A 27,415-nucleotide genomic window follows, 5' to 3' on the forward strand; every position below is an offset into this window, starting at 1 on the left:
TTCTTGCCACTGCCTGCGGCCAGCAGCTGGGAAAAGAGGCTATGAATATCTGACAAGGGGGACCAGCCCCAGGTCAAAGTGCTCAGTGCTCCTCTCCCAGTCTCGGCAAGCCATGAGCTTGCAGCCCTTGTACATGCCAAGCACAGGGGCAGGACCTGGGCAGGGACACACACTCCTGTAATTGCCCTTTTGGCTCGCTGGCTCTCATCTCACCCTGAAGAGGCAGCACAGACAACCCCTAGCACTGATACCGGCAGAGAACAGGAAAGCAGTGTTAAAGTGATGGACAAGTTTTCTTTTTATATTTAAAAACATCCCCCCAAATAAAACAAAACCAAAAATACCCCCCAAATAATAATCAGATTAAATAAAATGTGCAGTGAACATACCAATCAACATCTGTATGTGCGGTTCAACACAGTGCTTAACAAAACAATATACACAGGGTAAGGTGGGCGGGCACAGGCATCACTCAAAAAAAAATTAAAAAAATCAATTTCTTGTCTCTTAATTATGTCCATATAAATATATCCAGGAAGGAGGGCAAGAGGAAGGGCGGGCAGAAAGGAAAAGAGAAGGCAGAGGGAAGTGCCCGCAGTCCAGTGTGCTCTGTGCCCATGCGTGAGCCCTACTGTGAACTGGCACGCTCCAGCACCCGCAAGTCGTAGTTCTTTTTGGCCACACGCAGCTTGAAACGGCTGAGGGAGTTGTTGAGGCGGAGGGAGGCATTCTGGGCAGCCAGTGGGCTGGGGAACACGGCCACGATGGTGTATAAGGCAGCAAGGTCACTGTGCCTGCCATTCTCTGGAGTCCCATTGTTGTCCCCGCCGCCTGCATCTCCACGGCGCCCCTGAGTCTCTTTGAGCCACTGGATTTTGGCACCAGCCATGGAGAGCTGGGTGAAGAGCTTGTCAGCCTCTGTCCGTGTGATGCCCTCGGGCAGGTCTGTCACCTCCAGCACTCTGCCCAGCACTGCATTGGAAAGACAGCACCTGTCAGCAGCAGCAGATTCTTGGGTGGCAATGGCACAGTGAGAGCTACGTGTGGGCTCCTCACCAGCTCTGGGGTTGGAGCAGTCACCTCTACTTCGCCCATGAAAGCAGCGCTTTGCTAAGCTGCTCCCACATTAGGAATGTATTTTTTTTAAGCCAGTCACTTCTTCCCCCTCAAACTGCCTCTATTACCATTCTGCTCCCTACAGTGCCCCATCATGATAATTTCCGATGCCCACATCCCAGTCCCCACATGGCCTGCGTCAAGAGGAGACTGCTATTTCCCATTTGCCTAGGGCTCCAGCAACACCAACTTCTCCTTGCTTCCTTTGGCTGGGCTTAGCTTTTCAGTTAGGGCTTTCCCAGGTGCTCTTCCTTGACTTCCTACCCCGATCCTTGGGTACCAGGATTGGAGCTAACCCAGCTCTCCTGCCCTCTGTCCCTGGAAGGAAGAAAGACAGGCTGCACCCATGGATGATGTTGACACGTGCAAATTCTGAATGTGAAAGTGCGCTGTGTGCTTCACCCACGGGGAGGATCCCCCTTGTGTGTCCAGGCCAGTGTCATGCCAACCTCTTTGACTCTGCTGTGTGGTACCCAAACACTCCTGCTGCCTCCTGACTCCAGCCTGGCTTTTGGGCTTAGCAGAGGGCTGTCTGAATGGATTCTTTGCTAATATTAACACGGCATGTAATGAACATGCCAGCTGCAGGGAGGGCAAGCAGCTCTTAAAGGGCCCTCTACAACCAGCTGCTGTTGGTGGTGGTGACATGGAGGTGACATGGGGGAGAAGTCTGAAGCCTCCTGAAAGCCACTGAAGACTGCCTCCTTTCCAGGCTGACTGGCTCATGCCCAACTAGCAAGTCTTGTATTGCTGCGGGGAGAAGCCAGACATGTGCCTCTCCTTCCCTCCCTGATGACCAAGTGGAGATGGCTCAGGGCAAGGAACAGGGAATCCCTTCCCCTTTGGAGAGAAATGATCCACTGGGGATTTCAGCCCTCAGAGCCACCCCTGGAAGCTCCCAAAGCCCTTTACAAAGATGAGGGCTCTGCAGCTCCCAGCCCCACTGGGAAATGGAAGCATGAGAGGGAAGGGTCACTTGGGAAGGCAATAGTGGGAGCAAGATCCCAGGGGTCTGGACACTCACTTTCTGCTGACAGAGAGGAATAAAATCCCAGGATTTCTGACAGCTCCACCAACTCCATCATTTCAACCCTCACAGAGGCAGGAATAGGGCCCAGGTGTCCCAGTGCTCATCACTGACTCTCCAACAGTTTCTCCCCACTCTTCCTCAAAAGCTTTGCCCAGTTCAGGCAGTGTTTATTGGGTTCCTGAGCAACCAATGTCCTCCCACCTCCTGATGGGCACAGCTAACTGGGACTGACTCTTCTGAACACACCCCCACCTCCCCAAGTCAGGCTGCATGTGGGCTGTGGGGGACCTGTGTTTGTGTGCGTGGCGGAGGCGGTGGCAGGCAGGAACTGCTCTCCACAATCACTCCCAGCAATGGGTTCTGTGGGATGCTGGTGTGGGCAGAGATGGCATCTACAGTCTCTACATGGAGCCAGCTACACGCATGCAGTGGGGACTAGTCAGAGGGCAAAGGGGGGGGAACTGCTTGAGGCAGGTCACTTGCCTACATCACTTGTCCCAAGGTCAGTGGATGCTGACTTGAGGGCCTGTCTCTTGCTCCGGTTTCCATGTTTCATTCCAGTCTGCCCCTTAAAGAATAAAAATGGTAGCATGTCACCTGAGGAGACACCATGACCTCACAGTACCCACAAAGCATCCTGGGAGTTGAGGGGGAAGACCAAACTTGACTAGGCCATGGCTGTGAAGGGGAATGAAGACACCTGGATGAACCTTGCACCTCCTGGCACCTTTGACGTGACACCACACTTGGCTAAGTTAGATGAGATCAAGGCACAGCCATGGTTCCAGAACTCTCAAAGGACTTGGGGCTGACACTGCTTCTGGGCAAAGCTGGGAGCAGGATGAGATTTTAGTCCAGTGCCAGGCTCTACGGAAATCCATTTACAACGGCAGCTCTGTTGTTTTACCTCGGCAAGAACGTGGGGTAGGCAGCCTGCTACAATCAAGGGTTGTCCAAGCATAGCAGATCCCCTTCTTAACTACTCCTGGGCCCTGCCCATAAAGGGGTTCTCCAGGGGGGGTGGGGGGCAGTCTTGCCCTGCTCCCAGGACAGTGAAAGGGTGGATGGGTGGGGGTTTGGCCCCTTTTTACCTGGTGTGCATTGTAGTTGGGCTGGTTGTGGAGCAGCGGTGGGGGACAGATAGACAGATTATACTGCAGCGGCTGGCCCAGCAATGAGTAGCGCCCATCACCTGCAAGAAGGAAGCAAATGCTTGTAGGGATCTGAAGAAAATCACAAGGAAGACCCAAATGTTGTGCTGTCCCTACTCCTTCCCCTTACCTTGTGCTGGGCCCATGGGCCGGGGGAACTGTGTGAGGACAGGGAGGGGGCTTAGCCCCGTGCAGACACTGTTGAGGTTGGTGACAGGAGACGGCGTCGGGGATTGGGTGGGGGACGTGATGGGGCTGTTCAGCTGGGTGCTGGCCTGGGGGAGGGAGAGCATTAGCCACAGTGCCTGTGACCAGTCCCATGCCTGTCTCACCACCATTGGATGACCCCACCCCCATCTCCCAACCCATCCAGAGAGCACGGATGCTGGGGTCCTCTCTCTCCCAAAGGCTGCTCCCAAAAGATGATCTGCCTTCTTCCCAGTCCTCTCAATACCTGAGCACTGGTGTCTGGGTTGTACAGGTCTCCTGGCTTCTGCCCCCGCTGGTCCAGGCTGTAGTACTTACAGTGGCTCCACTGCACCACAGGGGGATTCTGGGGGGCCTGGGGGCCATTGGGTACATTCAGCTGCATCACAACCACGCCAGGGCCTGACGGAGACACTCCTGGGGAGAGATGACAGCAGCAATATTGCCCAGGCTCTGCACACTGCTGCTCACTGTCAGACAGAAGGCAGCCTGCCTGTCTGTGCAACTTTGCACTCTTCCCTACAACAGCCACTCCGTACTCTCTCCTCTGTCACTCCTGCCTGCCAAGGTGGGCTGAAAAAAGGCCCCACCAAGACCCAGTCGGGATCCCTCTCTGATATCACAGATTACACTACAGCAGAGAGTGATGACTCTTTAATCCAGGAGAAATGTGAGCAGAGCGGACAAGTTGAAGGCAACCTGGGTGATCTCTCTGAGCATCACACAAAAACTTCAGGCAAAGGATCTAATCACAGAGCTGGGAACAGAGCTCGAGTGTCCCAGTTCCAGCTCTTGCACCAACTCACTAGGCGCTAGCTCACTTCCCTGCAGCTGGGACAGGATGCAGGAATCCTGATGCTCCTCTCATCCACAGTGCTCCCAGGTCCCATGAGCTGCCCTGGTGACGCCAAACCGCGTTGCCAGCAGAGGGAGTCTGCAGCCCACAGCAGCTCGCTCTACCCGCTCCTACCCTGCCTGCCCACAATGGCAAGGAGATGCCAGGCACGGGCCAGCATCAGCATGGAACAAAGCCACTGTGCCACGTCCTGCTAATTCCCAGTGGGCTGTGGGATAGGTAAAACTAAGGAAACCCATTGCACAGAAGCTGCCAGACTTGGCTGCAAATTGGCAGCTCTGTTCACTGCAGCCCCTACTGAAACCTGATCCAATCTGTGCAGAATGAGTGACCAGTGGCCCCTCTTACCTGAATACTGCTGCTGCATCTGTGGCGGGCTGCAGGGTGATGGGGACTGTGGCATCTGATACTGTTCAGAGCCAGGTGGCTGAAGGAACCCCACCGAAGGGCTGTGAAGCAGAGAGTGCTCTGGTGAGGGGATGAGGAGAAACAGCTTGCACATCTGTGCAGGCAAAAACCAGCTCCCTCAGTACTTGAGACGTCTGGAAACACAGCTGCCTCTGGAGGAGCACAGGAAGCACTGCATGCTGCAGGACAGCTGTGTCCAGGAAGTGCTGACTATGGGAGCTGGGATTGGGCAAGCTCGAGAGATGATCAGCATCTATGGTGCCCAGCCACCTCTTCTAGCTGTAGGAGTAGGATGCTAGGCCCTTTCAGTAGGGCAGCAGGATCCTTTTCTCCCCAGGGCAGGCCAGAGATAAAGAAGCTTTACCTGGTGCCATTCTGCTGAGCAGTTGGGATTACACTGTAGTAGATGGGCACCCCTCCAGCCTGAAGCCCCCCCTGAACAGACTGGCTGGCTGGTACAAGCACTGACTGCTGGAAGGGCTGCTGGACCACACTCTGGGATTCACTGGCCACAGGAACCTGTGCAGGGAGGAAAGAAGCAGCCTTGTGGAATGACAGCAGGAGCAGGGGGAACTGGCCCCAAAGAGACACCAGTGAGGTCCACACAAGATGGAAGAGATGCCAGATAGTTGTCTGCTGCAGCCCCGAGCAATCTCGCCCAGGCAAGGGCAGCCCCTCTCAGCTCTTCTGCGAATGCAATGGTGAAGGGACCAGTTGCACTCAGTCCCCCTTCTCGTTCAAATGTGGACATGCCCTTCCCAAGCTAGAAAGCATGCACTGTTTTCTCGCGGTAAGTCTCCATCTCTCAGGCACAGGAACAGGGCACTTCCTGCAACGCCTGCCCAGCTGAGGCCCCCTCCCAGCAGTCCCTCATCAGAGAGCAACTGATGCCTACCTGGTACGAAGGCAGCGGAGTGTACTGGACCATCAGACCTTGCATCTGGCTCCCCATACTGCTCCTCTGGCTGCTGAGAAGGCCAGGGGGCTGCGCCTGCTGCACTCCCATCATATTCTGCATCTGGCTCCCCATGCTGTTCCTCTGGCTGTTGAGGAGCCCGGGGGGCTGTGCCTGCTGCACTCCCATTACACCTTGGTATGTTTGCTGCTGGTTGGACATCACTGGCTGTAAACCTACCAGAACAGGGTTTAAATGGAGCAGCTTCCCAGCCTCTTGCTAAAGAGTGGGAAAAGGGCTTCCCTTACGGCAGATGTAAAAAGACTTGAAAGAAGCTCCTGGCTTCAAATCCACCTTGCAGCACCTCAGTGCATGCTACAGTCTGAGAGGGAGGGAAAAGACTAAAAACAGCTTTTGCAGCCAGGCCAAGTTTCAACTTTCCTTTGCACAGTCAAGAGGCACTCTATAGTCAGCAAGTCCAGCAAAGACTAGGAGACAGGGAAGAGCAGACAGGCCCCAGACAGTGCATGGGAGATCCTTAAGAGCCAACAGGAATGGCAGGAAAGAAAAACATGCTCCCTCCCCCCTTCTACGCCCCCTTACCAGGATGCTGGGACTGCTGGGGGAGCTGCTGAGTGCGCTGGGAGCTGTAGGCCACTGGGTGACTGAGAGAGCGGTATTGCTGGCTGGAGTTCGGGTACTGCCCGGGAGGGTAGTAAGAAACCTGAATCTATCAGAATCAAGAAAATGGCGATGAGAACACAAGAGGGAGTAGGACCAAGAAAGCTGGTCCCGCAGGACCAGTTTTCTCTCTCACCTGGCCTGGCTTCTGCCGAAGGAAACCAACCAGGGCTTTGGCTCTGGCCAGATGACAGCTCCTCAGGGAACCGCAGCCCCTTCCCGCTCCTCCCAGCCTCCACATCCAAGCCTTTCCCAGCACAGTAGTGCAAGAGTACAGTAGGCACAATTCTCATCACAGCTCAGTGTAACAATCCTAGAGGTCAAAATGCCCTGCAGGACCCCAAAGACAGCTTAGAGGTGTCAGCCCTGAATCTGGTCACTGTCCCTCCCCCAACATGAGCCAGGAATGGCCAGAGGGTCCCCAGATAAGTGCCTTGTGAGCTCAGAGGGTCAAGGGGGCAGAGATAATCCTGTGACTAGCAAGGGTGTGTGCCGACCCGGAGCTTGGACCCCTGTGTATTGATCCATCACAAATGAACTGCAGAAAAAGAGGGGACCCACTCTCAAAGAACTGTTTTCTGGACTGCTCCCCAGCAGCCCCTTGCCTGACAGCTTTGGCCTGAGACGCACATCCCCTCCAGGCTTTGCACATGTCCTTACTTGCTGGGGAGGCTGAATGTAGCCCTGGGGCTGCAGCACCTGCTGTGTGGGGGCTGTGTGCCCTGAGGCGGAGTAGTTGGAGGTGGGAATGGGCTGTCCAGGGGTTGCCATGATGAATCCTGTCTGCTGGGGATGCTGGGAGATGAGGGATGACTGGAACATAGCCGAGGAAGGATCCGGTGCTTCCGTAGAGCCCTGTCGGCTGAGGCTGATCTGCCCAAAGGGGTTGCTGAGTTCGTCGGCCTGCATTGGGGATAAGTGGGATGGATGGAGGAGGACAGCATGTAGGACAACAGCATGTAGGACATTGCTCTGCTGAATAGACTGCAGATCACTTCTCCCTACTCTGTGTGGAGGAGCTTGCCCAAGAAAGGTCCCCAGAAATGAGCCACAGACCAAGAGCATTCTGCAGAACAGGGGGTAGGGGCATGCGAGCTGCTGGGGGGGCCCAAATACTCAGCAGACACCGGTGACATGCGGGGCCCCACATAGGCAGGGATGGCCCCAGCCTAGAGGCCATGTCCCATAGGGTGTGCCGTTCCCAAAAGACCCTGTGGAGACAACACCGGGGCTGACTGAGACCACAGAGCAGCCATGGACCTAAAGCCCAGTGCTGGGCACAAACTTTACTTCCTGGTGGAGCTCTGGGCTTGACACTTGCTCTTCCCCAGGCTTTTTCCAAGATCAGCCACTCCAGCAGTGCCTCAGGCATCCCAATGCCTTGACCCCACTGCAGTGCAGAGCCTCCATGAATCCCAAACCCACTGGGTGCAGCGTCTGCAACACACCTGATTAGCAAAAGCTCATACAAACACAAACACAGCACGAGTACAACAGAGACACAGTGCAGAAGAGGAAATGGGATTTATACCAAGTTGTACTGCTGGGGTGGAGAGACTGGCAAGAGGACTTGGGGGCAGGAGCTTGGAGAATACTGAACAGGCTGCAGCGCTGGGACCGGCTAAGACCAGCAGAGAAGGGAGTGGAGGAGAGAGATTTGGGTGGGAAAAGGGTGGCGGGAGTGGGGGAGGGGATAGGAGGAAGGAGAGAAAGAAGGAACAAGGTTAGTCAACTGAGCCAATTGCAAACACACAAAGAGGGGCATTGCAGAGGGTTGGAAAGCACAGAGACCAGAACGGGGAAGCATTCCTCTCTCTGTGAACACACACAGCCCAGCCAGTTGCTTTGTGGAAACTGGGAAGGCTGACCATGTCCACAAAGCAGCTCTTGCCTGGTATGAACAGTGACACAAGTTCACAAAGGCCAGCTACAGCCAACAGCAGAAGGAGACCCACTTTTCCCCAGCACAAACTTTGTGTGTCTCCCACTCCCACTTGTGTGTGGTGCTGACTCCTAGCACGCTCTGCAGTGTTTCTTGGCCTTTCCTGCTGGTAATGTCTTTTCTTCACTCTTGGCTTCTGTAAGGGCCCTTCTCACATTGTCACTGGGAGGACCTGCTGATGTTTATGACAACACCTAACTCAAGCACCACATACTGTGCTTTGGGCACCAAACCTGTGGTCGGTGCTGGATTGTTTTTTGATTATCTGATTTGACTTTTGGTGAAAGAGAAGGTGCACGCACATTGGGGACAGCACATTTTCAGACCTTTCACCAACAGTCAAACGCATGAAAAAAGTTTCTCCAGGACCTAAACCATCCAAACAGCCAAAGAGTAGAAGATAGAAAATAAAACCCCAGCAAGATGCAGTGATCCTGCACAAGCTCCAAATGCCTGCTTGTGTGTTCAAACCTCCCACCCAGGGCACTCTGCTCTGTCCCATGCCATGCTACAGCTCCAGACAGACACTCCTGCTAGCCTTAGCACTGGACCCTTGCTACCTCAGGGAGAACTGAGATGTTTCCTTTGAGTCTCAGTATCCTCTGCAAACAGATCCACAACCCTGGAGCCAGTCCAGGGCCCAAGAACTACAAGCTTGCCTCATCCTCATACAGACAGCAACAGACAGCAAGGAGCTGTGTATGTTATCTGCAGTAAAAGCTGTCTGAGGAGGCTTCATTCCTCCTCCCATACCATCCCTTTGAAACCACTCAGGATCACAGAACAGCCTGGGTTGGAAGGGACCTCAAAGATCATCTGGGCCAACCTTTCATGGGAAAGGGAGCCTAGCTAAGATTTATTATCTAGCATCCTCCCTGTCCAGTCACATCTTGAAAACCTCCAGTGTAACTCCAGTGTAACTCGCAGTTCTTTGCCATAGCAGACATCGTAAGTATGAGATGATGCACCAGAAAGGATCCCTATAAAACGGATAGGCAGGCTGAGGTCCAGCACTGACATGCTGCTCTGAATAGGGCACGATGGGAAGGTACGGAGGATACTTCCCATGCACACGACCCATCTCTGCACCGAGGCAGCTTTGCTCTCCAAATGTGCCCACCAGGGCTATCTCCCACACCTTCCCCAGTCCTGCAGTGATACAGGGGCAGCTCTTGTACTGTGTTTTTTTACAGCCTCAGAAGCAGAAGAAGTATGTAGGAATGTCAGCCACGAGTACTTTCCCGAGGGCTCCATGCTCAGAAATAGCCCCAAAGGCTGTGGAACATCACACTTGGGTTTAACTTGGGGAGGGTCTGTAGAATATACCCAGGCATAGTCCCAGGTCTGCCTCTCCCCGGGACATCAGGTTACCAGCCATGGGATTTCAGCACTGGGGAGCTCAAACCCAGCTATCACTTGGGACTGTTCCTCCCTGACCAGGAGGGCAACTGGTTCCAGAATATTAACCCTGCCACTCAGCAAAGGGCTACAGATCCCTTGCCAGGACGGCTGCTGGCCTGAGCAGATACAGAAGAGACTGGCAAGTTGAGATGTCGCACAGCATCATATTCAAGCACAGCAAGGCCCCCGGCCTTCTCCTGCTCTCTGCCAATAGCACAGAGGGTCTGTCACTACTCCCTAACAGGCAGCAAGTGTAAGTACACCCAAAACCCACTGGGCAAGTGCGAGTCCACAGCACCCTGGGTGTATGCTGGCTCTGCTTCTATCTCCCACCTGTGTGCCCAAGGAGCTTACTGAGCCCCAGATACTGTGCAACTCACCTGGGATATCATGTGGTTACTCATGGCTGGCTGCTGTTGGGCTGCAGGTGGAAGTCCTTGGGGCTGTGGTGGTGGCTGTTGGGGTGGCTGCGGTTGAGGCTGCTGGGCTGTGCAGGGTAGGAGGCCACGGCTGGGCTGTGAAGAAGGGGCTTGGCTGCATGCTTCAGGGGCACCTAGTACTAAACCTTGAACAGAGAAAGGCATGGCAGGGTTGGTACCTGGGAGAGAAGAACATTGATTCGTTGATGGGGAAGGTGGGGGGTAGATCCTGTTTCCGCAGGGGCATCACTACCTCCTGTACTGCAGCCAGATTGCCTTCTCTGCTGTCCACATGGGAGCTTCCACGGGGGACAGGCCAGGGCGGGGACACACATGGACACGGACAACTTTCACATGAGCAGGCTGCAGGCTAAGTCACTACTCTGCCTCTGCTTCACAGCAAATCAAGGTATTGACACCCTCAGGACTCCAAGTGATTGTACCTCTCTCCTCTCCATGTACACACACCGACCCTCCACAGCTGGTCACAGCATCTTCTTCTCCCCCTGACCTGTGCATGCCCTGCCCCACACAGGGAAGATGAGGATGCAGTTCTTGTTTCAGACTATGGCCACGAGTTGTACAGCTGTTATTCTCAAGAGTGCGCTCTCTTCCCTGACCCCAAGCTAGCACCCTCACTCCAAGCACCTACAAGTGGTTCCCACCCACAGCTCGCAGGTAATTGCTGTTTGTGTAAACCTTCAACACTCCTCAGAACTGCAGGAAATTAAAAGGCCAATGCCAGGCTCATATGATGAATCTAGCTGGCCTTTGCACGCAGGACAGTGCACGCTTGGTGCAGGTGCTGGCAGGATTGGCACAGGGTAGTAAAAACACGTATGTGTTGCAACTGATTCTTTGGGAGGGGTGCGTCCTCTGTCTTGTCTGGAAAGCACCAGGCCCAGGTCAGGGTCTTCTACAAATGCCATGGGCCTTATGCCGGGAAGAAGCTGGCTGTTAACAGCAGCACCTGCCTGGTGGAGGGCTCTCCACCTCAGCATGAGGCAGAGATTACAAAGAGAGAGAGCTGCCAGAAACACTCATGACAGCTCAGTACCATAAACCCATCTGTGGAACGAAGCTGGAGAGCTGTTCCCAGTCACAGCTCAGTTCTGCAGCTAGGCATGGCCTCGGCTCAGACACTAATATGTCATCATGATCTGTTTGAGTTCTTGGCCAAAACAGAGAGGGGAGCGAGGGAGTCACATTTTATGGCCACATAGATCCAGCACATGCACCTCTTGAGTAAAAGGCTAAGGGGTGGCAGGCTGAAAGCAATTCCTTCCCATGACAGGAAAAAAATTGTTAGGAGGAAGTGTGATACATGCTGCAAGGCACCCAGCTGGGAAGTGCTTTCCTCAGTATTTCAGTCTTACTTCCAGAAATAAAATGGCTATGAAACTATTGCTTGATGCCCAGTAGCTGCTATTTAACTAACCGCTTCTGATCTACTGCATTTCAACAGCTAATCTTCAGGCATTCTACTAAGGAGGTCTGTATCATCAGCCACATGGTGCAAAGGAGGAAATATTTTGCTGACAGTTGCCCAGAGGCTGAGCGTTGAGATGGGAAAAGAGCCCCAGCATCCCAAGTACTTCCTCCCCCACAGAATAAACATGAGGATATGGAGGGTGGTGGGTCCTGTGTCTCGTCCACCCCCCCGCCCCCGAAAATTCCTTAGCTCCCCCCACCCAAGATGTTTCTAATCACTCGCCATTATATAAAGCCTGGAGAGCAATTGGCTTCTTTTCCCAGGGGAGACCTGGAGAAAAAATACAGAAAGAGCAAAAAAGCAGATCCTCTCTTGCTCTGCTTTGCACACAGCTGGGACAGATCTTCAAATAACTGCTCCCATCAGTTGATGAATCAGTCCCGGAGGTGGTTGCAATAATCAGAGTAAGTGCAGCCCTGAGCACAATGGAAACAGGGTCCCAAGAGATGATGTAGGCACCTTCAAACTGCAAGATGAATGTATGGTTTTCAAAGCTGGCCTGGGTGCTAGAACAGCAGCCTGGCTGCCTTTTAGATCCATTCCTTTTATTTGAAAGGATTCTTGTGGAGCAGTCTAATCACCACAAGCACCAACCTGCCTCTCATCCCCAGTAAAATGACAGCTCTCAAGCATTTGGGGACCTGCTGCCTACCAGTGAGAATGGAGGAAGCTAGACAGTGAGACAACACTGGGTTTTGCTCATTGATACTGGGCAGCAATTGTAACCAGCTACCATATGGCTCCTCAGCTATCACTGGACCATTCAAATGACAGCAAAGACCTGTGCTGCCTCTTCCACAAATGCCTTTCACAGGCAGTCAGTTGAAAATAAAGGACTATGCTCCCCAATGATAGAAGGGCTGGTGCCCTGCCAAGTGCAGCACACATCCTCTCAGGAAGCTGTTGTCAGTAACAGGTTACCAGTGATGCCCCACAATAACATTCTCCGTGCATGGGCTACCTTTTGTGTTACCTAGATGGAAAACAGAAGAACTGATCTGAAGCAGGCAGAGACATCCGTGATCCTAATTCACTTTGGTGCTCCTGAAACCTTAAACTGTATTCAACAGCTCTTGAAGAGCTGTAGGCCCAGCTCCCTGCTGTTATGTTTGCTCTCAGGAGTACAGTGAATCATTTTGAGAGAACATCGTAGGCAGGTACCAATTAATGCAGTATTTGTCTGATGAGACAGACTGTGTGTCTGATGAGACAGACTAATTGGTGACACCCTTCCCTGGACCTCCTTTGTTGGAAAGCAAGGAGAAGTGCCAGATGGTTCACCCTGACTAAGTATCCTTAGGGCTGTGAGGGATATTGGGGAGCAGAAAGGAATGGCCACATAACTTGCAGCAGAGAAGGGGAGAGAAAACAACAGAAAATTGGTAGCTTGAGTTCCAGGGTATGGGACTAAACAATGTCCTTTGTCTTAGATAATTCTGCTAAAGGGAAGGAAGATCTGATGGTGAGTACTGAAAAAGCAGATGATGAACCAACTGGCATATCCCTGCCCAGGTACTGAACACATTCAGATGATGCCAACCATGTCCCATTTTAACCAGTCACTGACGAGACCATCAGGAGCCCCAGTCCCCCAGCCCAAAGACTATGTCTGCTAGGTGCCCTCTGGCAGAAGGTGTGCAGGGGAGACAGTACAGTACCTGCCCGGGACGTTCTGCTGGCAGTGCTGCCTTTGCTACTCCCGATGCTGTCCCCCCGTGTCAGGATGGAGATGCCACTGAAGCTGCTGGCTTTGGTAACAGGTGGTCGCAGGTTGCGGATGGAGCCATCTGAGTCTGTGCTGCTCCACGGCCGGGGCTCCAGTGACTTTATCTCGCTCTCTGTGCTGCTCTGGCGGCTGCCCGAGGCCCGGTTCAAACTGTCCCGGTTGCCCCTGCAGAGACCAGAGGAGTTAGACCTCTCCTCCAGTGGAAAGGGGCAGCAGCAGAACCTGCAGGTGCCACGGCAGGACTGCCACACTAGGGTGGTGAGCCCAGTCAGCAGCTGGCTCTGTGACACAGCACCTTGACACTTTGTTTGCTGCCAGATCCCTATACAAACACCCTGGGTCACAGCTTTCTTGGGCATGCACTGTGAAGACCCAGACATTGATGATCTTCGTTGGTGTGTATTGAGAGCTGGTTCCTGGCCCTTTTTCCTAGCCAGATCCCAGGTTGGAAGAGATGCCAGCAGGGTCAGAGCATGATCTCTTGCTAAAGCCCTCTCTGTCTCAGTACAGGGAGCTTTTAATAGAGGCCTTGAGACACAGCTGATTGAGATCTTGCGAGACCACTTTCCATACCAGCCCTGATAAGGCTTTCTGCCCAGATGGAACAGCTACATGCTGAGATATTGCTATGCTCAGAGCTGTGCTCCCACTGATCACTCCTTCTTAGCCCCAGGCCAGGTCTAGCCACAGCAAGACCTTACAGAGTATCAGCAAAACACCCCAAGCAGTGAGCCTGGTTTAATCAGCCCAGCTAAGGATCATAAGCACAGTAATGGGTTCCTGGGCCTTTACTGGGGAAGAACGGTGAGGAAGGCAATACTGGAAGAGATGCTCATATAATGCTGCAGGCTGAGCCTGGCAGCAGCTCCATGCAGTTGTGGAGGGGAAAAGATGGGCTTGGAAAGAACTTCTCAGGTAATATCCCGGGCTGCTGGGAGACAAAGAAAATACATCTCTTGGAAAAACAGTACAATGGTTATATCCCTAAAGAGGTGAAGGAATTGGACTATGCAGCCTCAAACACCAAATTACAGTTGACCTAACAATCATCACTGTCAAGCTCTTGGGCTCTCTCCAACCTAAACTCTGAAGGCTCCTCCTCCTGGTGCGGAGCCGTGTTTGTGTGTGCAGGCAAGTGGCATGTCAAGCTGATTACTGCTAACCCAGCAGTGTAACAGTTCTGCTTTTTCTGCTAATGGTCTCTAAACTCCAGGCACACTACCACACCCTTGCTCTCTGAAACCACTGCCCTAGCAGCTTCGGTCATGCCTTTCGCTTCATGAGCCTTACTACAGCCTGTTTCCAAGCATGTCCACCAGCAGAGAGCTCTCTGCAATTGATTAATACGGGACTTCCAAGCGAGTGAAAGAGACAGCTGTATTGGTCTGAACGCTCGGCTTTGAGGGCAGTACATCTCTGGAGTTCACACAGACATCAATACCACCACTGAGGGAACCTCAGTCTCATTAGGAGCTTGTCTGTCCAGTGCTCGAAATGGTCCCAAGGCCCACATATCCTCCCTCTCCCCGCTACAGGAACTACAAAACAAAGACAGGAGGATAACCAAGCTCTTTAGGGACTGGGCACAAACTGAGTCAGAAAAGCTCCTAGCACAGCCCTGGCTCAGCTCCTAAAGCTGCAATCACATCAGTAACTTTTTTTTTTTTTTGGCCACTTGCTGGGTGAGCTTTACCACAGGCCCATGGCTGATCTGAAAACTAGACCCCCTGCCTTGAACACCACTGCCACACACAGTCTCCAGGACACAGTCCCTTGTAACTGTGCTGAGGACACTTAATTTGCCATGCCAGTGTCCCTCCAAGGACAGCCTGAGCCATGTGACGGACTGAGGAGAGGGGCAAAGCTGTTCCTAAATTTGCTTAGATCCTCCTTGTCCTCTTCACACATAAAGATGCTTCATATCTAGAGCTTTGACTATTAAACGGGAAGACAGCAGGCATCAGGGTCTCTCCATTTTCATCCTGTTCTTTACCATCATACCTTCAGCAGCCTCCTGCAGCAGGGGTCTGCGCAAGGTGATTCGTCAGGCTAACTCCATCCTTCCAGCCCTTTCATCCACAGAAAGACTACTTCATAAGAAAATGCTGCTCCAACATGTTCCCAGTGCCCTCTGCAGCACAGTCTGCTTGAAATGGAAGTCTGAGACACTTCATTGCCACCATTAAGTAATCCAGCCTTTATAATCAGGGATTAGGGACAACCCCACCTTATCCGGATGCTGATCCTGTCATTATAAGGGCAGCGGCTTTCCTATCACTCTTGGGAAACAAGTGGCAGAATGGTTTGAAAACTGCTGTAATCCTCTAGCTTCCCCATTCCTCCCTGCCATTCCCACCTTCCACCCCTCCGTTTTAATTGATGGATCAGCAAAAAAGGACTCAGAAATTGATGTTGCAAAAAATACAACTTCAATAACTTCACAAGCAGCCATGCATGGGGCAAACTTACTCAGCAGGACAATGTACAAAGTAAGTCACACAGAGATACCTAAAAATCTGCCTCCGTTTGTGAGAACTAGAAGAAAAGCCTTCTTTGGAGATTCTGTCGGTTAACATCAGAAAAAAGCATCATTATAGAGTCATGCAGTCCTCCATAGAGAAAGCCAGAGATACAAATAGCATCTGCTAAACAGTACTAACCTGCTGTCGGTGAGATATCCATTCTGGCCAGTCTGGAAGCACAGAAAAGACATGGAGATGGGAAGGAAAGAAAAGGGAGACTTTGTAACTTTGAAAGCAACAAACCCAGGCAATTTCAAAGCAAAGAGGAGCAAAGCACTAACAGTACGGGACTCGGACAGAGTTTGTGTTGTGCACCAGCTATATGGTCGCTCAGGAGTCTTGCTGAGCCTTCTGCACACCAGTCCCATTCGGCTCTCCATCCAGGCCCATTAGGAACCTTTCCTGATACCCGTGACCCTCAAATCTCTCGAGAGTTTACAAATCTGAGTCCTCAACTCTCTACTTCATTGCTCTAAGGCAGCTTTGATGGTAGCTTTGTCAGTAGAACAATCAAGGCCAGACATACAAGGGTCCTTATTTGCTAAATGCAGGCACAATTATCAGAGCCATGAAAAAACCGCAGAGGGCTCAAAACCAGCCCAGCCCACCCTGCCATAATCACCCCTGCCTCTGGAAGTCAGACGCAAAGCGCTGGCTCAGCCCATGGACACAGAGCAAGGGTAAGTACATGCCCACTCAAGGTTGTGCGAACATGGGATAGCACCTGCTCTAGTCCAGGACTATAGGCAGAGCTGCTTACTAACATGCCTGGATGGCTTTGGGCCTGCGCATGTTAAGACAGGTCCATGATCACAACTGGCTGGAGAGTCACCAGCTGAAGCCTGGTGACTTAACCAGGGACTCAGCACGGTGGCTGCCTTAACATCACCTTTAGGCAGGCACGTGGCAATTCCCACTAGGACAAATGAAAGGTGTCATCCCCAAGATGCTCAAAAGCAGCAGGCAAGGAGCTGGCCTTTGAACATGATCCACAGCAGATGGGCACTTGGAATCGTCCCCGATGCCATCATTTGCCACTTGGCACAGCATGGAGAGCTGCCTCCAGCTGGGACACAGTACTCAACACAGCAGAGCACAGCAGCCTCTCTCAGCCAGACCTGAACACAGCTCCAGCTTAGAGGAGTTCCACATAGGGAACAGAGACGTCAAGGAAGCAATAACCAAGCTGGACACTTTGTAAGAAGGACAGTAAGTGTACTGCCCAGATTTAGCCTGTAAAGGCACAGAGCCCTGCCTGATACTCCAAGGCCAGCACTGCTTGGTCACGAGGTCAAAGCTGTAGCACTGGAGAGAAGCTAGGGGAGACAGCTGCTGCTCCTTACAGGTTCATTCATTTGCTAGTCATCCCAGAAATGCCACTGCATAAGCCTACGATCTTGCTAGGCTGCAAGGAGCAAAACTGCCTCCTCTGTCAGTCCCCACACAACTACTGCCCACTGAAACAGGCAATTTAGGGAAGGAGCAGACTGGGGAATGGAGGTGTGGCTCCTCTATCTCAATATCTTAAACCATCTTTGTTAGGAGCTGGAATTCCATGGTAGATACCAAGAACACCGGGAAATTTGTAGAAAAGGCAATGATGAGATCTGACCTCTTAGTGCACTCAAGGACACCTTCTGCCACAAAAGTTCCAGGAGGGTACCCGGAAAGTGCATCATCCAAGCTTACCTCTCGTGCAAATATCCGCTCCCTGACCCGCTGATACTCTTCTTCTCGCTCTTCTATAGATTTGCTCCTTCTCCCATCCTGCAAGGGGAGTCTGATCTGAAGGGACAAACACATCTCAGCGGGTCAGCAGTTGCCTATGGGAGCAGGGGGCACAGTCAGCTGCTGCTATTTTTACGTAGTGGTGTAAGTGGATGTGGATTACGGAGTGTGTGCATGATGCCTGGATGCAATGACACAGCCTCTGCCTTTGAGCCTACCTTCTGGACACCTATGTCTAGGGATGAACATCCTGGAGGTCTTAGTGCACTCCACCTCCTGGATCAAGTACAACCACTCTGCCTGAACTCTGCCTGATTCGGAAAGCACAGATGAGGAATATCACCATGTACTTCTCAAAGACAGTCTGTTCCCAAGGGTCAAAAGCCAAAGGCCATTCTTTGGAGCATATGCCAACACCTGCAGAGTGCCACCATGGGGAAACCAGAAACTGATGCTGATTGCAATGACCAGCTCCCCATCCTGATGACTTAACTTCAGAAACATGACCCAAAGCAAGGGATAGTGGTAGGCTGGTGCGATGTAAAGATGGGAGTTACAACAGCAAGGAGCATGAGATCCCTGGTGAAGAGGTCTCCTATCTCTCTGACATTGAAGATTTTGTCTGACACAGGCTGGGAAAACAGCCACAGATGAACAAGCTAGCTCTGTGTTATGGGTGTAGTGCCACCTGTGACAGCCTGAAGGCAGCCAGAGATTCAGGAGGGTTTTTAGCTCCGATGACTGGCAATGCTGCTGAGCATTCAGAAGTGTTTAATTTTGCCGATGGTTTCCTTCCAGCAGTGCTGTGAGGTCCTGATGACTTCACAGCTTGACTTGCTGCAAGCCCCAGAGAGGGGTGGGAGAGATGCTTGGCGACACTCAGGTCTGGGGCATTTCCAAGGAAATCTCAGCAAAAGGCTTCACCTTAAAACCTGGCCCAGCCACCAGTCGATATTCAGGGTACAGAAAAGTACCTCCCATAGAACCCACACAAATTCTTCATGCATTTCCACAGTTTTTTTTAAAGTTTTCATGATATATCTAGATGCTTCTGCTTGGGTGGGGACAAAGCTTCCATTATGGAAGGTTACTGCAGGAAACCCAAGAGAAATTTAGAGTTGTTCTCATCTTCGAAAAGTTGCATTTGACTTCCATAAAGTATGCAGATACCCCATTGTCACCCCTTACCTGATTATCATCTCGGTCCATGCTGGTGTCATCTCGTTTTAGGATAAACCTCTGCGGAAACTCTGCATTCTTCTCATCTTTGATGTGCTCAGAGAACCTCTGCTCAGGGCTGCAGGAAGAACCAGCCCTTGTTAGAAGGGCAAAAACAGGCACAGAACTGTCTTCATAAAACCACTGCTTTGCAGGGAGTGATGAGGAGAACGCAAAGATGTTTGCTGGGTCAAATCTCTCCTCTGTCTGATGGCAACAAGAGCTCTTCCCCCTTCTCTAAGAACTAAAGAGAGCTAGGAAACACTTGCAAATACATACACTTAGAACTGGAAGCGAACAATTCTCTTCTAGACAGGGGACCTGCCCTTCTTATGGAGGCAAAATATTGTCGTGTAGAATCCATCCTGCTCTACACCATGTCAGGGCTCTACGTCTGGGGGTCATGTAGCACCATGCAGGGAAGGGAAAGGGATGCCAGGCCAGTTGTTCTCCCTCCACCCCCCCTTACATTCGTGTGTTACTGGTCTTGTTAATAATGACCGCCTTCCCAGTTTGGTCAACGTTATGGTCCATGCCGAAGTAGGCAGCTACCCGGTGCAGCAGCATCCTATGATATGAGGTCATCTGAGGGAACTTCTTAAACTGATTGCTGAGAAGAGGGGAGAAAGCATTAGAATTTAGAAGGTCTTGAAACAGACAACAATAATCTGACACCAAAAGATATATCAAGGCCAGAGACACCTTTGATCAGACCATGCCACCTATTCCAAGCAGTTAGTCATGACTCAAGTGCTGCTTGTTACACTGAGCATGAGCATGGGCTTACACTGCTTTGCCAGACAGTGTTGGGCTGATTCAAGGGCTCAAGTTGAATAGGCCTTTCCTGAAAAAAGACCAGCTTGTGCAGAAATGCACCTGTTTGTTTCTAAGCAGGAACAGGAGGCAGAATTAGTACTTATGCTGCAACTTCTCCGATCCTATTAGATAAAGAAGTTTGCGAGCTCTGCTACAGACACCTATCCCACATTCTGGGATGTGAATCCTGCCCCTGGTTTCTCAACCCCCAATTTAGCTAGGAAGAGAAGCACAATGGCACTAATCTCCTTCACAGTGGATATGATGTTAAAGCAATTGATAACAAATCAATATGATACTCAGAAACCTTGTGTATGGATCAAAGGAGGTTGAGCATGTACAACAAGACAGTCCTAACCAGTGTGTCCAAAAGACACTCCCTTCTCGCCTGGGTGCCCAAGCTCCCTAAACTGTACATTACAAACCTCTTTTGCTTGACACAAACTTGATGATCACTTACTTGTTATCACTAATAAATTCCAGAATCTCCTGTTCTAACTTTAGTAGCATCATTCTATCCCTGTCAAGTAAAGAAAAAGGCCACCTTTAGAAACAGTGAAATACAGCTTTCTCTGCTTGGTACCCCCCTCCCTGCAACAGAGAAAAGTCACAAATACCTGGAGCAAGCAACACTATTAACCAGGTTTCACACAGCCTCCACAGGAATGGACTAAAAAACTCCACATTTTTTCATACATGGTGAATTAACTGCCAGATTTTTTTCAATTTAAAGTTGTTGTTTTGCTAACAGTGCTTGGCTTTTGGTAATATTGAATCTCTGCTCTGCTGGAAGCTCCACTGGTAGAGTACTCCAGCTTTGCTCCTCTTATGCCAGCATTTGGCTTGATTACATTTATTACTAACACAGCAGCAGTTCCTTTAGAGGTTGGTATTTGACAATCATTTATAGAAAGGGTTTTAAAGCAATCAAGATTCCTTCCTGCTTGCATTCAAACAAATTATTTTTCTTCTTTCTCTCTCTCCGTAATACACAATTACATGTTTTGATTGACTGCAGCATATAAAATTACAGTTGTGCTTTTTGTTTCTACACTGCCCCAGCTCTAGTAACGCTCTCTGAATTCCAAAAAGTAAAACACACTTTCAGGCACTTTCTGTAGTTGCTGTAGTCCCCCCTCCTCCCAAGATACATGAATACATACATACATAAACACACATGCACACAAACACCACGGGTTTAAGAGTCAATCAAAGAAGCATCGGTTGCCAGGTACTCTCTCCCTTCACTCCATCAGAAGTTGTTTTACTGACTAGGGACCTACCGTGGGTTTTTTTTCAGTGTATTTACTAAAAATTCATGCAAATCTATTCCAGTGGAGTCTGTATATTCCTGGCTGGAATCTGAAACAACAACAGCAGCAGAACAAATTAACAAAACACTGCAATAGAATAGGCTGAAGGGAAGAGGTGTATGCCTCACTACATGCATGAGGTTGATGTCCCCACATTACTGCCGGAGGAAATTCAGCCTCATTCTCAGCACGGACTATTCATGACAGGAAGAGAGGAAGAAAAGCCCACCTTGTTACAGCAGTGCACAGGTTGGGACCCGTATCACCTGACCTCAAGCCCAGTTTCTAGCACAGGCTCTGAATGCAACCGCTAGGTCAAGTTTCTTATTCTTTAAAATAAGGACTGTATACCCTTTCCCCTGCAGGCAGCCGGAGGATCAGTACACTACGTACAGGGCACTATGAGCACAAGGCCCCAGTAGGAAGACGCCAGAGAGAGGGACATCAGGTCAGTTCATGGAAGGAAACCTTGGCTTTAGCCAACCACTCAGAGCACACTCAGGATATTCCATGTCGTTGCCCCTGCAAGTGTAGTATACCATGCTTTTGTACAAGCAACTTCTGCACCTTTGATCTTGCATGACATTTAACTGTAAAGCCTCGCTGGCCCTGTTCTTCGCCTCTCCCCATACCCTCTTAAATTTAAAAGTAATCGCAGAAAAAACAGTAAGTGAAACTGAATCTACACCAGTGTAAAGTTGCTGTCTGTACAAGGATTTCGGGTGCAATTTGCTCACCAGATTAAATGTGTGTCTTTGAGCCATTTCTATGCCCCAAAATCATACACGCAGGATCATACAGTGGAAACTTAGCTCACCTCCTTGCAACCTCACATCTTGCCACCTGTGGCAGGTTTTATAAAATCAAACCTAAACTGAAAGCAAAAGTCTATACAGTGCGTCTTCTTGGGTTTGCATCTGCATGTTTAAAAAGCCACCAGAGCACTATAAACTATGCAGAAAGCCTGCAAGTCTGTTGAGGCACATGCCAGTCTAGAGAAACCCTCCCTCCCCATGCTTTGCTCCAGAAAGGACATTACAAAAACAATACATTCCTGTACAGTCATCAGCAGAGATAACCGCTCTGCTTCCAACAACTGTACCACTGGCCAGCAGAATCCTCGAAGCGGGTAAGACAGGATCTGCCCTGTTCAAACGAGCACCTGACCTCGAGACAGCATTTTCCTTGGTGCCTTTTCTTTATTCTTGTCTTTTTCTTCTTTCTCAGCCCCATCTTTTGTGGATTTTTCCTCTTCCTTGTCAGAGGGGCAGCTAATGTGCAACTGAATGATGTCCTGGAACAAAACAAACCAGGTTGGTCTGAGTCACTTGGACATTCCCTGGAATCACTGCTATGGAGATGCTGGCAGCTGAGAAAGGCATCACAGAATGGCAGGGCATTCAGGTCGCAGATCTGAGATATTTCATAAGAGGCCCTGTTCTAAGAGCAGATGAAGTAGTCTCTCTCCCCACCCTCCTCCCAATGAGACACCTTCAGCATGCTCCGAGGGGACTCTCAACAGCATTTGTCACTGTTGAAAACCTGCCTTGCCTGGATCACCTCAGAATCTAAGTCACACACCTCATTATTTGAAGCCGATAAAACGCTATTACATTTTGGACTCTATCATCTAACTTGGTACGAGAAAGGGCACGAGGAGAAAACAGAATACACAGCAAAAAGCTTGCATTGTGGTGTGATGAGTGGTCCCTGTGCCACATGGGACTTCCTGATGTTTCTTTTCACCTCCTCCCTTGGAGTTGCAAACGCCCAGCATGGCTTGAGGATTCACTCTGCTCTATGGGAAGGAATGTAAAACAGCAGTAGGATTGCCAAAGGCAGTATCAGATGACGCGTTGCTCAAGTTCAAGTTAAAACTTACTATAAAACCACTACCTTTTTGTGCCAGCTGATCTTTCCCTATCCTTCTGCTTTTATGCTAGTGTGGTTCCGTGGCACCAGAATGTGTGCTTATGGTTACTTTAGAAGTCCTCCTAGTGACCCTACGGTTCTAAGTGAAATCCAAACGAAAGACAGGAAAGCAGCCTCTGGAGCTGGGAGCCTCAACACAAGGAAGCCTTAGAGGCAAAGTATCCCATTCACCACAAGGGCGAGGTGATCTGGGCAGCAGTCAGTCAGGCTTAGTCCATGTCAATGGGAAGTACCGTAGACGTCTATGACCTAGCACGCAGACCTAAGTTGGTGACTCTGCACAGTGTGGTACTATGACAGCTTAATGAAGACGGGCTGTGGCTCACCACAACCTGATCTACAGTGAGCCTGCTCAGATCTCCACACGCTGCACCACCCTATGCTTCTAAAGCTTATGTGGGCAGAGAAAGCTCAAGCCATCTATTCTTGCCAGGGCACACAGGTTCTCAGCACCTCCCTGACTGCAGCCCACCTTCAAGCTTCAGCTTCTCTGCCACTGCCCACAGTGACCACAGATGGGGATCATCTCTGCAGAGCACTGCATATCACTTCTCTGTGAGCCGGCTGCTTTCAGTCACTGCAGCCTGAGCAGCAAGGAAAGGGCTTGCATAAAAACAACCTTCCCGTGGCCAAAACCCCTAGGGGCTTTGTGAAGATGAAGTGCCATTCCATTTTCAGGGGCATAAGCCTGCACAACTTGAGTAGTTGTGAGTGCCCAGTGAGTTGATGCAGATGATTCCTTGTAGGAGTAGGGCTGTGACTGTACGCATATGAGCAGTGCTCACAGGCATGACTGTTTCCTTCAAAAGCAGCCTCTTCTGGGAAAGTCTTGGCTCTCAGAGGCACAAGCCCAGAACAGGACATCAATTCTAGCAAGATGTGGATTTTCTGGGCTTCCACACTTCAACAGCTTGTCTCATTCTAGGCCTACCTGGGACTCCAGCAGCCCATCTACAAAGGGGCTAGATGATTCTTCACATACAGCCAAACTCCTGACCAGTTTAAGCTTTGAATTAGACTGGAGAAGAAAAAGAAAGAGTATAGTTAGCACACCTCAGCCAAACTGCACACACTCAAGTTCATGCTGCTGTATTACCAAGCCACTCATGCAGTCATTGTTAATTAAACTGCTAAAGAGGAGGACTACCGAACCAGCTTCTTGCAGCAAACAGGAATATACAAAGGCTTGGAGTCCTACAGCAAATGAGTTATTTTCTTCCTTCAGTCTTTGATTAGGATATGAACCAACAAAATTTTTGGTGAGAAAGCTCACTGCCTTAATTCATGCACTCTTTGACCTCTTCAGCCAGAGCAGTTCCAGCCTCTTCCCTCCTCACCTGGCAAGAATTAGAACCATTAACAGAGGATATAGCTGAAACCAACTGTTTATTGGGTTTTAAGATGTGAAGATTGCTACTATTCTTAATTAAAAGGCTGTCATCCCATTTACACGTCGCCTATCCGACCTGATCACTTTGGTTATTTTGGGTAATGTAGTAGTGCTTAGAGAAAATGCTTAAAATAAACCCTGCACTTTAAGGACTCTTGGCAAGTTGACTCACTTGGGTGACACATAGGAAAAAATGTATCAGCCAGTCACATGATATCGCAGGCAGGATCAACGATATGGAGAAAGGCCTGAGGGGCACAGACACATTCTGCCCTACTATGTACGGACAGGGCAGAAACTGGAATCACAGCTTATTCAGGTACTGCACAGAGTCCTGGCTTTTAAGAGCAAACAGAACCATTGGAATATTTTTTCTGAACACTCTGTAGGTCATAAGCAGCACATCTCTTTCATACACTACTTTCATCACAAACAAACCCAGGCAGAACCCCTGTTACAAATTAAACTGGTCTCCCCTCTCTCCTATGCCTCAGGGCAGAATCTGTCTTCATGGCGGGGGAAAGAGGAGAAGGGCTGGAAGAGACATTTGCCCTCCCAATCACAGTTTTAAAAATCAAGCCCAGAGCAACATAGTTAGATGTCATAACTGACCCGGTTTTGAGTAGGAGGCTGGACTAGATGGTCTCCTGAATTATGCTGTGTTTCTACAACTACCAAGCCTGGAAAATTCATGGCCACTTTTGATAAAGTGCTTCAGTAGTAGTTATCAAATTTTGCAAAGAAAAGCTGGGCTAAGGCTAAGAAAGGTAGTATAATAGAAATCACACAATCATTGCATTTTTACCCTGAGATTTTGCCTACAAACAATATTGTAGCACAGTGGTGTCCTGGTGCTTACTACTAGCAAAAGTTTTGGTTTCACTAACATGCACATGCCATCGTTATGGGAGCAAATGTGGTGTTTCCTGAAGAAAAGGGGCCTTACATGAAACCAGTTATACTTAACTCTGTTTTTTAAACAGAGGGTGTAACAGGCTAGTGCACTGCCCTGTCCCTCCAGGAACACCTCTGAAATTAATTTCTAGCATTTTGGGCTCTTGGGGAGAGAACAGGTGTGGTAGTTAATAGCATCAAACTGTTCATTCAGGCTAAGTGTGTGTTAAAAAGGAGCACTGATGCTCCAGTGCATGGAAAGTTACTCTCCTGAACCATCATGTGCTGCATGTTGCTTCTGGAGACAGGAAAGACTTGAGAGTACCAACTTAAGCTTGGGATCACGATTCAAGCTCAGAATGGCCAAAAGAAGAACGGGACGTCAGAAGACTTCATACCTTGGCTCTTTTTCTGGCATGTCCATGACTTGAAGTTCGCCTCTGTGGAGAAAGGAAAGAGAAAGCAAGAAGCTGAATCTGAACACTGTAAATGGTATTTTCTGTGCAAGGCAGCACAACACTTAGTGTGTAAAAGAAGAAAATCTCTACCTGACAGCATGGGCAAATGGGGGGACCTAGAGAGTTGTCCTGTCAGGCCCCAGGTGGGCAAAAACTGCTTAAGAAACTTCATGTGGATTAGACCCAGTTCCTCTGTTTCTGACAGAACCAGCACAACTGTGGGATCACAGGGCATACAGGTGGAGGTGTGCAACACACTTCTAAATGGGAAAACGAGAAGTCTGCCCCCACTCATGGGACATGAGGAGGATTCTAACACAGTGGATCATGAGACACACTGCTGCTCTGATTTAATAGACACTGAGTCATCTGTTATTCCAAGAAACCTTTCCCCATTCCACATTACAAAGTGACCAAGGTCAGGCTCTTTCTGCACAACACTGGTGTCTGCCCACACAGTGCTTGAATGAATGTGGCACCAGCCAACAGCTTTAAATGCAGAAGCATTCAGCAGGTTGTTGAGGGTGGGCATTTCTTCAAGCTCAACACTAAGCCAAAAAGCACATGTGACAGGACAGCAGAGTAGCACGAATGAGCCTCGGCACCCTCCAAATGATGCTCGCACAGAATTTTTTTTTTTTCTTTCCTTGCCAAGATACAACCCCCAAAACATTCACTTCCTATTTGAGCATTTTTAACAGCAGCAAAGCAATGACTAAGCATCGTTCCTGAAAGCAAGCTCTCCCTGGGATGCCTTCACTTCACATTAAGTCATTAACTGATCCTTAGGTCCAAGAAAGGAATAAGAGGGAGGTAACAGCTATGAGACTAGGGCCTGGGAACTGAGCACAAGTACCCCCAGGAGCACACCAGTCTCATTTTCTCCTGGGCTCAAAGAATATTTAAATCATTCCACTCTGAGCAGAACAGATTCAGCTAAAGACAAAGAGAGCAGCCTGTGAACAACACAGCCTGTACGCCACAGTATCCCCTTGGGATGTGGCAGCACAGGCTTTTAGCCTGTGGCAGCACAGCCCCTTTCAGAAGGGAACGCACCTAGCTTGCGTTTGACAAGTAGGAGAGGGCGCAGCTCTGCAAGCTGGTGGAAGGGACTACCCACTTATCTGCACACTTACCTGAGATTCCTGGCGCACACTGACCTCCTCCCCACCATCCTTCTCCACCTCCTCCTTGCTTGGTGATCTTGATACATACTTAGTTTTGTTGACAGATTCCTCAACCACCTTTTTTTCAGACTCCTTCATTATTTCCAGAGACTCTTGTGTTGTGTTGCTATTTGACATCTTCAGAGCTCCACAACGTAGCAACAGGCACCTGCCCGAAGAGATGACAAATGGGCAGAAGGGAGTCAGGGAGTGGAGAGAGTTTCTATATGGAACACAAACTCTTGCACATATCAGTTGTAACTTCCTTGTAACTCATCTTGTATACAAAGACCCCAAACCAAGCACTCCCATGACAGTGCACCCACTCATCCCCTTGGATGCAGCCCCTTGCAGCCACTGGCTCAAAGGGACCTTGCAGGAGCTCCATGATTCTCACCAGGACTCTGGAGACACTAGCAGGTCTGAAAAAAGCCTCTCAGATACACAAAGGTCCCCAGTGCAAGCACTCTGCCCTCTAACTTCCTTGATACAAGGGAGAGAACGAGTCCTAATGCTAGCAAATATCCAGAGGCAGGGAATTCAGTAGGTGAAATAAACTCAAGCAACCAGAGGAGGTGTGCTCTGCCCCAGGACAAACAACAACAAAAAAATCTGCATTTTTTTCCCCAAATCCCAGCCCAGTCTTTCTTGCAA

At 50.1% G+C, this 27,415-nt stretch overlaps 1 protein-coding gene across 12 annotated transcripts; it reads right to left on the reverse strand.

Moving 5' to 3' along the window:
* Positions 1-35: 35 nt before the first annotated feature.
* R3HDM2 (R3H domain containing 2) lies at positions 36-26,899 on the reverse strand (the record flags this gene model as incomplete). Of its 12 annotated transcripts, XM_082011752.1 has the most annotated exons (24): positions 36-972; positions 2,630-2,714; positions 3,238-3,338; positions 3,428-3,572; positions 3,752-3,921; positions 4,709-4,809; positions 5,133-5,287; positions 5,664-5,899; positions 6,267-6,393; positions 7,005-7,247; positions 7,876-7,965; positions 10,068-10,252; positions 13,257-13,489; positions 15,833-15,886; positions 15,985-16,016; positions 17,536-17,631; positions 18,763-18,871; positions 19,262-19,402; positions 20,069-20,128; positions 20,892-20,970; positions 22,089-22,215; positions 23,785-23,871; positions 25,536-25,577; positions 26,732-26,899. In XM_082011752.1, the coding sequence occupies 24 exons, from the start codon at positions 26,897-26,899 to the stop codon at positions 629-631; spliced, it is 3,210 nt and encodes a 1,069-aa protein (XP_081867878.1). In that variant the 3' UTR covers positions 36-628. The 12 variants fall into 12 exon arrangements, with proteins under 12 accessions (XP_081867878.1, XP_081867885.1, XP_081867883.1 ...); XM_082011759.1 differs by lacking the exon at positions 17,536-17,631; XM_082011757.1 differs by lacking the exon at positions 15,833-15,886.
* Positions 26,900-27,415: the final 516 nt, after the last annotated feature.

The sequence above is a fragment of the Phaethon aethereus genome (assembly GCF_964289735.1).
Source record: "Phaethon aethereus genome assembly, chromosome: 29".
In the NCBI taxonomy this organism is placed as follows: Eukaryota; Metazoa; Chordata; class Aves; order Phaethontiformes; family Phaethontidae; genus Phaethon; species Phaethon aethereus.